Source organism: Populus trichocarpa, chromosome 9 (assembly GCF_000002775.5).
Source record: "Populus trichocarpa isolate Nisqually-1 chromosome 9, P.trichocarpa_v4.1, whole genome shotgun sequence".
Classification (NCBI taxonomy): domain Eukaryota; kingdom Viridiplantae; phylum Streptophyta; class Magnoliopsida; order Malpighiales; family Salicaceae; genus Populus; species Populus trichocarpa.
Genome location: NC_037293.2, coordinates 12971584 through 12983637, shown reverse-complemented (window position 1 = coordinate 12983637; position 12054 = coordinate 12971584). Strand labels below are relative to the sequence as shown.

General features: G+C 32.5%; 1 protein-coding gene across 7 annotated transcripts; it reads right to left on the bottom strand.

Annotated features, from left to right (window-relative positions):
* Nucleotides 1–221: 221 nt before the first annotated feature.
* Nucleotides 222–4127, bottom strand: LOC7496475 (histone deacetylase 19). Of its 7 annotated transcripts, none has more exons than XM_024609003.2 (8): nt 3933–4125; nt 2686–3299; nt 2036–2476; nt 1659–1889; nt 1302–1381; nt 1154–1211; nt 765–836; nt 222–602 (listed from the first exon to the last, which is right to left on the bottom strand). In XM_024609003.2, the coding sequence occupies exons 2-8, from the start codon at nt 3214–3216 to the stop codon at nt 507–509; spliced, it is 1509 nt and encodes a 502-aa protein (XP_024464771.1). In that variant the 5' UTR covers nt 3217–3299; nt 3933–4125; the 3' UTR covers nt 222–506. The 7 variants fall into 7 exon arrangements, 5 of the variants coding, with proteins under 5 accessions (XP_024464771.1, XP_024464772.1, XP_024464770.1 ...); XM_024609004.2 differs by having other exon boundaries at nt 2686–3280; XM_024609002.2 differs by having other exon boundaries at nt 2686–3274.
* Between the last annotated feature and the right edge of the window lie 7927 nt (nt 4128–12054).

The following is a 12054-nucleotide window of genomic DNA, read 5'->3' as shown; positions in this document are numbered from 1 at the left end:
ATATACCCATTCTTATTCCATTTGACCTTCCCTCCAGCTTTCCCTCCATCAAGCTCCACTACTTGGCATCCGCTTCTCAGACCATTTCTCCAAGCAGGCACCCTTTCCCTTTTTTAAAAAATATTCATGTACTCTGGGAAATCCAAAAAAATCACCACTACTGGCAAAAAAAAAATCATAATTTTCTGCATTCTAATTACTTAAGAAAAAGAAATAACAAGTACAAAAAATATTTTTTTCACCATTTTTGAACTTCAATTCCAAGTTTCCACAATATCCCATACAAAATGCCTCAATAAAAAAAATTTAATAAAAAAAAAACTTAATTAGAGACGAAACCATTCAGGTTATCATGGGCTGTCCGAGTTTGTACTCATCATATATGCTTAACTCGATAAAACCATACACAAACTTGGAATAGTTTGTGGAATGGTGCTTTTTACTTGGGATTACATTTGATTAGAAGGCTTGTTCACATTTTCCTGTTCAATTGTCACACCTAGCCCCTACTTGGAGTACAACTGATCAGAATGCTTGTTCACATTTTCCTGTTCAACTCTGACACCTGGCTCATCAATTTGCATAGGACCAGCATCCAAAGCCTGCAAGAGTTGATGCCAATCAGAAAAACTCGTATTGTAGAGGAATCCACAGAAGTCCAGTTAGAATCCATAAACAGCAACCCCTTGTGTGTCCCATTGCATATTCCATTTTTCAATTTTTCTTGCAGGAGATGTATGTGAAAGCATGAATATTAAGCTTACCTTTCCACTTGCATTTTCGTCTATTGCTGCATCAAAGCCTCTAGCATACTCAGAACTTCCTTTCTGACCCTCCTATGAAAGGCAAAATGAATAATACTGTCACAAATAAATTACAAAATCAGAAAAATTCAGTGATGAATATTTTGTAATTTTGCACTTGGTAGTATTATATCCTCTACTTTTGGGTTGAAGCAAAATCTCCTCTACTTTTGGGTTGAAGCAAATTCTCCATCTTGTATTATTAAAGGAAGTTAATAATAATTCAAGTTCCACATAGGCCAGCACCATGATTAAGATAGTACATGAGTAATCAGGAAAAGACCATTCATAGGCCAGCACCATGAATTTAAAACACTGAAAAGACAAAGGTGAGTTGTAGTTCAACATACCAACTCCTTTGGCTCAGCTTCAACTATTTCTCTCTTCACTCTGCTTGGTAATGGCTTTCTGTATATAAAGATAAATTAGTAAACAGCAGAATACAATAATTAGGAAAAACTTCTTTCACCTCCTTTTTTGTTGTGGAAAAAAAAGTACCGTTCATCATCAACATCCATATCAGAATCTGGATCCCATCTCTCATCTGCATCATCCTGATCTTCTTCTGCCTGATAAATCTCAATAAATACGAGACATATCGTTTAGTATCAATTAGCAGACACAATTCTACTTGTCAACTATAAAACAAGTTAATACTCGACTATTGTGAATTAGCAAGCAATTCTACTTGTCAACTATAAAACAAGTTAATCCTCGACTATTGTGAATTAGCAAGAAAAAAAGTTTAAACGGCAAGCCCAGGTGGATAAACTATAAGATCTTAGTTGTGACTTGGGAGAACAATTAGAGTCAATGTCACCTATTTCATCTTCATAAAAAATAAGCAAACGATACCTCCAGAAGCTCAGTATCAGGTGGTCTTTCCTGAAATTGGACACTCGGTGCATGCTGAAGCTTTGAAAGATTATCAAGGAGCTTAGACCGTATTTCCTCAAGTAACTGGAAGGAATTCTTATTTTCCATGTTGCTAGGGGCAACATGAAGAGTATAATCTGGACCAAAGTACTCATAATACTCATGCTGTGGCATCTTATCATCAACTTCAATTCCAAGTGCAACTCCAGTCTGCCATATATTAGACACAACAACATCAGAGTGGTAGGTTAAACAAAGATATTAAACAATTACTTCAAATCAAATTCACAAGTAAATGATAAAGAGACATTTCAAATGCAAAAACTAAAGAATCATTTAGCAAAAGAAAATCATACCTCGTAGCACCAGCAGCGAGCAACATTTCGAATGGTGTAGCCACCACCACCCAATAGCAATAATGGCACATTGAAAGATCTCATATATTTCACGCACTCTGCATGGCCCTTGATAGAAAGATTGAAGCATCCTAATCTATCCCCAGATAACGAGTCAGCACCACATTGGAGAACCACAGCACCTGGTTTAAAAACTTCCATTACTTTTCCAATTAGTGGTTTAAACAAGAAATGATAGCTCTCATCGTCAATTCCATCATCCAATGGAACATTGAGAGAGTAGTATTTTCCTTTTGAAAATCCAATGTCACGTATATCTCCTGTGCCGGGAAAGTAATCTCCAAATTTATGGAATGAAACAGTCATGACTCTATCAGTGGTGTAAAATGCTTCCTCCACACCATCACCATGGTGAATATCAATATCCACATACAGAACACGCTGCAAAGGCATGGGAAAGAAAAAATTTCAAAATAAGATGAGACCTGAAAACCTAAAAGAAAAAATAATAATTTAATAGTTGATGTACAATTTTGGAGTAGTGATTAGAAGGCATTGAGTTAGACCAGGGTTTCCCAAAAAAGGTGGGCATATTTCAAGGTGACATTGAGAATGTTAGCATCCATAGCCAGAGAGGGATAGTAAAAAACCTCATGCACTTTAAGAAGCTCCAAGATTGCAAGCACGATGTCATTAACATAGCAAAAACCAGAAGCTTCACACTTCTTAGCATGATGGAGGCCACCAGCCCAATTGACAGCAATGTCACAGAGGTTGTGATTTAACTTGACGGCACCCCCAACAGAGCCACCAGCGTAAGTCTGGCAGAAGGAGTAGAGGCCATCAAAGACAGGACAATCTTCGCCAACGTTAAAGCGCTTGAGCTGCCTGAGCTGGTCCTGCTGGGTCTCAGGGGTGATGCTGCGGAGGAAAGAGACATAATCATCAGCATGGAAGCGGCAAAGATCGCGGTCACGAGCAGGAAAGGGCTTGAGGACCTGCATGTGCTGAAGCAAGCCGTAGTGGGCAAGGAGAGCATGGGTCATTCGAATGCGATGGGGCTTCATGGGGTGACCCTGGCCATAATAGTAATTGCCGACTTCTGGATCGTAGAAATAGCAAACCTTTCTCTTAACCCCATCAGGAGCAGCAGACGGAAGAGAATTGCCACCAGTGTCCATTGTTAGTTATTAATTATTATGGATAGATGGATCTGTATACTTGTTGGTGCTGCTGCTGCTGCATCTTGATCAAAAGAAACAACCTAAGAGATTTGCTTACCAATTAATTAATTAGATAATACATAAGAGCACGGTGCTTGAAATTGAAAAGCGAAGCCAAAAATCAAACCCTTAAAAAGAAAGGAATAATGATGCTCATGCTCAAGTATCAGTAACCAGTATAAGCATGGTAGTGAAACTAACTAGCGGAGCACATTGAAGATGAGATACCAAAGCAAATATAATAATAATAATAATAATAATAATAATAAATTTATGCATCGAACTTAAAGAAAATAAAAAAAAAAAACGAAAAAAAAAAAGAAGCAGAAGCGGTAGCATGGATTAATTAACAAACTAAATTGAAGAAGACATAATAATAATAATAATAATAATAATAATAATAAATTTATGCATCGAACTTAAAGAAAAAAAAACGAAAAACAAAAAGAAGCAGAAGCGGTAGCATGGATTAATTAACAAACTAAATTGAAGAAGACATAATAATAATAATAATAATAAAAGTATGCAGCGAACTTAAAGAAAATCACAAAAAAAACCCCAAAAAAAGGAAGAAGCAGAAGCGGTAGCATAGATTATGATGATAAATTGAAGAAGACATGATGATGATAATAATAATAATAATATCAGAATGAAGGAAGAATCCCTTTCCGTACCTTGAATTGAATTTAATGCCAGCTTAAAATAGGAAAGGGAAAACTTGAGGGTCTTTCTGCTGCAACGGAGAAGAACCACCTCCCCTTTAATTTTCAGAAGACAAAAAAAGCATATAATGTAACGCTGCTTCTCATCTGCTCTTCGTGCTTCTAACTTTCAATCGAGCTGCCTGCCTTTAATTGTGATTTCTTTCAAGTTTTCAAGAATCGATAACGTCCCTGCCGAGACGGGCCTTACAGCTTCACCGATGCTTCAATGGGCCTAACCGCTTCATTCTGCCATCAATATTGGGCCTGCCCACTTTTCCCGAGAGTTCAATTTGAATGTGCCTGATCTCCTCTTTGAGCCTTGATGACTTATTTAAGAGTTCTGTCATAGAATACTTATGATTTTTTTATGAGAACCTTTTTCTTTTTCTTTTGGTTGTGAGAACTTAATTAATTATAGTAATATAATAATCGAGTGTGTGATTGTATTGTTTACATTGATATGGCTGAATTAAATTGGTCCTATTGTTGTAACATCAATAAATATAAGAAAAAAATTAAATATGTTCATTCTTTAATTGGATAATACAGGTATTTTCGGGTTAATTTATTAAGTGAAAAAATGAATAGACTTTCTTGAGTATCAGAAAACTTTTAGGATTTGATATGTTTAATCGTGTCCTGAAATTGCATTCATGTATACCTAACATGTAAAGGGCAATTGATTCACCATCCAGGTTTACATTTTGAAAAAATGAGGGGTTGCGACGTGCTGCGTGGGTGTACATCTTTTTATGTGTGAAAGGGAGAAAAGGGCACAGAGAGAGTGACTCCTTGTCAGATTATCAGCATCATTTGAGGGGGGGGCACGGTTACCACACAACTTCGGGTAAAGCCGCTAGAGTATCAATGAATTATTATAATTTTAAAAATTATGTTTTAATTATGTTTTTTTTATATTATTATATTAAAATCATTTTAAAATATTTTAATGTTTTTAATATGAAAAATAATTTAAAAAATGGAAGCTACCAAATCGCCTCTACATCTCTCTTTTTCTTTTTCTTTTTCTTTTTCTTTTTCTTTTTTTTGTATGCGATATGCTTACTAATCACATAGACAATGTGTGTGTGTGTCCCGTAAAAAATATTAAATGAAAGAAAATGATGGCTTATCACGGCCAAGCAAATTAAATATATGCAGAATTAATAAGCATATAATAAAAAAGCTCACAGCTATACAATTTAAATAGAATATTTAATTTGTAAAAGAAGAAAATCAACACGTTATTATTAATGATTATATCCTCTGATTTTTAATGCTAAATTGTCTATCACTTGATGAACATAGGCTTGATTGGATTCTGATAGTGGTTGCGGTTTAAAGTGTTTTTCGCTTAGAAATGCATTAAAATGATATTTTTTTATTTTTAAAAAATTATTTTTGATATCAGCATATCAAAAGATCTGAAAACATAAAAAAAATATTTTTTATCAAAAAAAATATTTTTTATCAAAAAAAAATTTGAAATTTGAGGGAATGCGGTTTCAACCGCGTTTCCAAACGGAGCCTTAATCTCAATGCCAATAGTTTTCTAAGATTTCGATAACAATATTTTACTAAATTACATTCTATCAATGTCTACGAATTAAAAAATTAACTTGATTTTCTCTTTGTAACGACATAATATGATGTTTGAACAAGATATTAGGTATAAAAAGAAGGAAAAATACAACAAGGAAAAAAAGATGTATAAGAGATCAGTAGATAGCAGTTGTCTTAGGCGTAGAAAAAACACATCAATCCATCCCAAACGTAATGTAGAAACTCTACTGCGGTGAAGATACTATAAAGGAGGTTTTGTGAAAAAATAGCTTGATGTCAGGATGGTAAAAAACTTAACACCTCTCCTTCTTATTATTTTGTCAATATGAAAAAAAATGAGAACATTGTCCTATTTAAAACCCCAATTATGAAATTCCTTCTCTCCCACTTCACGCCTCAGAACGCACAGTTTTTATAGAGAAAGAGGCGCTTTCACATCTTCTTAACAAGAAATGAAATGAATGGGGAGAAGAAAGGTTTTGATGATGTCGCAGAAAATCCAACTAGCCTGGGAATAGGGTTTCAAGGTTGGACAATCGGTTAATCAATTGATCCTAACAATCTCGGTAATAGCCCAGCCCAACCTGCCAGATATTGTCCGTTTTGCGTCTTACCGCCCTCACGAATATCTTCTTGGTGACCACGCATGGCCCCAAAACGCGTTTGACAAGTCAACAACCAGTACTCCTAATAAGGCCAACTACAAAATCATCACCCGTCGATGTGGGATATTACAATACACCCCTCTTAAGGAGCCCGATGACCTCGTCGGCACAACCGGACAGTCAGTGAGGCCGGCTCTGATACCAAATGTAACAGTCCAACCCAACCTGCCAGATATTGTCTATTTTAGGCCTTACCGCGCTCACAAATTTGTTCTTGGTGACCACGCATGACTCCAAAATGTATCTGACAAGTCAGCAACTAATACAACTAATAAGGCCAGCTATCAAATCCTCACCCGCTAATTTGGGATATTACAATCTCCTTCATTCTCCCTAACCAACGTAGTTGATAACTTATACTTGATCCTTGATAGGCCAAAGTTGTCCGTGACTAATACCTGCAAAAAATCCTCTTTAATGGAAGTTGGGACTCTCTGATACTTCAATAAGTATCTTTTTAGAGAGAAAATATACAAGAATATTCTAGAGAGAGATGCTCTGAAAAAATATATATATATATAATGAAGAATTAAAATTGTGAACCTTTTTTTTATGAAGATCTCATTGTATATTTATAGCCCATAAAAGAATGGTCTATAGGGTAATTAGCCTGATAGCATTGAATAAGGGATAGATATCCTTTATTTGTTAACATTATGGTGGGTCCATGAAGGACTTTTATACACCTAAAAAGGTGTGTGGAGATTTAGAGTTTAAAACGTCAAATGTAGCTAAATCTATAGAGGCAAATTTCTTCCCCAGAGTTAGACCCAGAGGAGGTTGGTCACTCCCTTGGACATACAAATAGAGGATTGTCATTTCTCTGGACATGCCATGGAAGGATGGTAATTATCTTGGAGGCATGCATGTCAGACCCACGCTATCTTGGATTTGGGTAACTACCAAGTCCAAGTGTATTGGGTCTGGCATGGTTGTCAGACCCACGCCACCTTGGACTTGGCGCACTGCCAAGTCTAAGCGCCTTGGACGTGGCTAATTATTAGGTCCAAGCGCATTGGGTCTAACATGCGTGCCAGACCCACGTCCCCTTAGACTTGGCGTACTGTCAAGTCCAAGCGTATTGGGTCTGACATGCAAGTCAGACTCACGTCACCTTGGACTTTGTGCACTGTCAAGTCCAGACACATTGGAATTGGTTAACTCCTAAGTCTAAGCGCATTAGGTCTGGCATGCGTGCCAGACCCACGCCACCTTGGACTTGGTGCACTTCCAAGTCCAAGTGTATTAGGTCTGACATACGTGTCAGACTCATACGTTTGCAAAAAATAAATAAAAACTTAATAAAACTAACTCATCAGGTTTCTTTTGTAATGTATCTTGAGGAATAGATCTAGTGGAGACGAAATAGGGCCTATAGTTTAGAGAATTAAAGGACGTGGCTATGAACCACGGTGTCTGGAATTCGAATCCCCCTTCACCCACAACTGGCCTAAAAAGGAAGGACCCTTTCTTATGAAGGTAGGAAAATCATGATTGAGATAGCGGATTAGAGCTATCAAACTTGGGTATGGGTCTATCTAGTACATTTTGAGCCAGTCAACTTATTTTCTCAATCTTTCTAGGGTCTGACAACCCTATGAAACTTTGCCAGGTATGAAGGAATGAAGAGCGCGACGAGTTAGTGAGAGTGCTTTTAAGTCTAAAGGTTAAAAAGCCTTCGTCCAAAGCACTATGAAGGGACTGGTTTAAGGAAGTAACGTTGGTTAGGCAGATAAGTGTTAAAAGATGTTAGGAGTAGCTCCCTGCTTGATAGGACCTACTTGGATTAGGTTATTGAAGCGATAAGACCAGCAACACTTTGTATTGACTTAATGCTCAAATCAGAATAAGATCGTCATTTTCCTAATAAAGGAAAGGCAGAGCATACCTAATGAGCAAAGGAATGGAAGCCAAGATATTAGTTTGAACTAGGGAGTTTCGGTCTTGGTCAATCCTCATCGATCCTGGTCTTTTTTTTGTAGTGATATATCTGCGAGAATATGTACATGTGCTCCTCACCGTACCGGGTGTTGCGGGTAATTCCAATCGTGCCATCAAAATAGGTTATTTGAAAGTGAAGAAGAACAGAACGCGGGAAATCGGTAACCTAACCTGAACTTAAGGTGAACATTACATTCATAGAGTAATGGCTGTAACTATTTATATATAACTCTGCTGAGATTTGATTCCTCACCCTCTGTCCATACAGGAGAAATAGGATTAAAACCATTGTTTGAATTAATTTCCACCATTTTAATCCATTGATTCTGATTTTTATCGTTTTAAATTATTTCATACTTGATTTTTTCCTGACGTGAATGACAAACCGAAAACAAGAATTAAATTTAGCATCCAAATTCAATGAATTAATTATATGGATTTAATGAGTTTGGACGATATTTTTCTTGTACTATCAAAAAAATATTTCTTTTATATAGAGAAAATATTTTACTGGTAACCCAGGTGATTTTAACCCAAAACCTAGACCTTTTATTCTAAAAGATCTAGTGTTGAATGGGCCCAAGTTTTATTTTTTTAATATATCAAAATTTAAATTATTTAAAAGGTTGTTGAATTAAAATTATTTAGACTTGAAATTCTTATTAACTAAGAAATCTTTAAAATTAATTTTTCATTAATTTATAGTTAATTTTAGACATAATAATGTATCTATGTTGAAGAATATTTTTTAATAAAATATATTAGCTTTGAATGTAAACGGATTCCTCTTTTAAGTTGATCATAAATATGTCGGTAGATTATATCAAAAACCAATTTCAAATGAATATTACAAGCACAAAAATTATTATTTAATGAAGTAAAACAACATCAATGTCTCTGCTGCAGATAACATCTCAATGTGGTGTGTGTGTGTGTGTGTGTGTGTGTGTGTGTGTGTGTGTGGAGGTAGTTAACTATGTTTTTTTATAATTATAGTGGTAGTTATTTTTTATTAAAAATATATTAAAATAATTTTTTTATTTTTAAATTTATTTTGAATATATCTAAAAACATCAAAAAATTAATTTCAAGATAAAAAATAAATTTTATTTTTTTAAAAAAATACTATTTATACCACAAAAATAAACATGCACTTAGTTACCCCAAAGAAAAAAAAAAACATTGCAGAATGGAGAGTCCTCCTAGTGTAGTTATATTTATACATTGAAAAAAAAAAGGTACGAAAACAAATTCAACGATAGCGAAATTTATCTTCAAACAATGACATCGAGAATCTGTGGCCTCGCATAAAAGCATAATCGTATAATATGTTTGAAAATGTAATAGAAATTGTTTTTTTTAAATTATATATTAAAATAATATTTTTTTATTTAAAAATTTTATTTTTAATAATTGTTAGAAAATTTTTTAAAAAAAAAACTAGTAGTGGTATTTAGTACTTAATTAATAATTGGATTTGTCTATCTTTTTTAAAATATAAAAATGAATATTAGAGTGCGAGGATTTTTTTGTAATGCTATTAAATTCAGGAAACAAGATGAGTCTTGAAATTTCTTTATCTGGATCTTTGCATAGCACAAGTTTATAATAAAACTATAAGTGATATAAATTACTTTATTTAATAAATTCAAAGAAAACCTAGATGACTGGTTTTTATTTTTTAAAAAAAATTGATGTTGAACGATAAAATAAAGAAAAAAAATAATAAGAACATCAGGCCACATAAACTTTTTAAACCCGTAACCTAGATTATTAGAATGGAATTACCATACATGGAAAAACGGTGAAACTCAATCCCCGACAAATCTAACATCAAATGATGAATTATTATTATTATTACTATTATCATCTTTATTATTATTATTATCATTATCATTGCTGTTATTATCAGTGTCATTACAACTATCATTATTAGTACTATTATTAATAAGTAAAATCATTATTATTATTTGTATTATTATCATGATCATTATCACTATTGTTATCATCGTTATTGTTATTACTGTTAATACAATTATTGTTGTTGTTGTTGTTATCACAACTAATATTACCATTATTTTTATTTTTATCACTATTATAATTATTATTTTACCATTATAACAACTATTATTATTATAACAAACTATTATTATTATTATTATTATTATTATTATTAGCACTATTACTAGCACAATTATTATTTTGATTAACGTAGGTGTCCGGGTCAGCTTGCGCGCACCTCAACTAATCTCACGGGCCCTGAAGTTAACGACTATGTAAATCTCCACTGACAATCATATTAGCAACCACAATACTCGAACCTGAGACTACAAGGTGAGCAAACCCCTTGATCCCAAACTCTTACCATTGGGCCACCTACTAGATGGTTCAATTATTATTATTATTATTATTAGTCTTGTTAGCACTATCACTATCTATTATCATCACTGTTATTGTTACTATTATAACTATTATTATGATTATTATCAATATTATTGCTATCACTATCACTATTACTATTAACAACATTAATATTGTTGTTATTATCATTATTATCATTGTTGCTATTATTATTAATATTACTATTACAATTATTATTATTATTACTATCATCACCATGATTATTGATTCATAATCATCACAACTATCATAATAAACTATTACTATTGCTGCTATTATCATTAATATCACCACTATTTTTTATTATTATTAAAACTGCTATCACTATTATTATTATTATTATTATTATTATTATTATTATTATTATTATTATTATTATTATTATCCTGCTAATATTATCACTTGTTACTACTATTACTATCACTATTATACTACTACTACTATTATTATTGCTATTACTATTACTATTATTATTATCATAAAAAACTACTAATATTACTACAATTATTATCACTTATTAGTATTATTACTAGTTTCATTATTGATATTACTATTATTGCTATTAATATCATTATTATTTTAATTACTGTTATTATTATTAAAACTATGATCACCACCACCACCACCACCACCATTATTATTGCTATCACACTATTTATTACTATTATTAATATAACTATCACAATTATCATCATAATCACCACTATTATTATCATAATAAACTATTATTATTACAACTATTATTAGCATTTTTATGACTATTAGTAGTATTATTAGTAATATTGTTAGTATCATTGTTATTATTTTTATTACTACAATCACAATAATTATCATTACTAGTATTATTACTATTACTACTTTTGTTACTATTATTATTAATGTTGTTGTTGTTGTTATTGAAATAACAAAAATCATAAATTTGATTTGAAGAATAAAATTAAAAACCATAAAAACTTTAGGGGAAAAGGAAACAAATAAGAAATCAAAAGAAGAAGGACCACGTTGAAATTAATATTATATATTATTATTACTGAAAAAAATCATAAACTTGATTTGAAGGATAAAATTAAAAACTATAAAAACTTTAACAAAAGAGTCAAGGAAAAAAAATCAAAAGTAGAAGGACTGAATCGAAAAATATTATATATGCAAATTAGAATTGAAGGATCAAATTGAAAACAAATAAACTTTAACAAAAGAGAAAGGGTCAAACTAAAAAAATCAAAACTAAAAGGATGGATTCTAAAACACCAACAACAAATTGATTAACAAAATAAAAAATTAAATCAAAAGAATGAGGACCAAATTTGATAAATAAAAAAAATTAAAAGAGGATGCAATTGAAACAAAAAAAGAAGATTTGAGAAATGAATTAAAACAAAACAAATAGATATAAAAAAAAATTAGGGACAAAATCAAAAGAAAATAAGCTTGAAGGGTTGATATGGAACTGTGGAGGGCCAAACATAATTTTCCAGGAGGAAAGAGAGAAAGATAAAAATAAAAAAAAAGATGTTGACGAC

What these genes read in the sequence shown, in the direction of transcription:
- LOC7496475 (XM_024609003.2), bottom strand. Translation starts at nt 3,216, where the DNA reads ATGGACACTGGTGGCAATTCTCTTCCGTCTGCTGCTCCTGATGGGGTT. An exon ending in CTGATACTGAGCTTCTGGAG is followed by an intron (nt 1,382 to 1,658) that starts GTATCGTTTGCT and finishes GTATTTATTGAG; the next exon opens with ATTTATCAGGCAGAAGAAGA. An exon ending in AAGCTGAGCCAAAGGAGTTG is followed by an intron (nt 837 to 1,153) that starts GTATGTTGAACT and finishes TGCCTTTCATAG; the next exon opens with GAGGGTCAGAAAGGAAGTTC.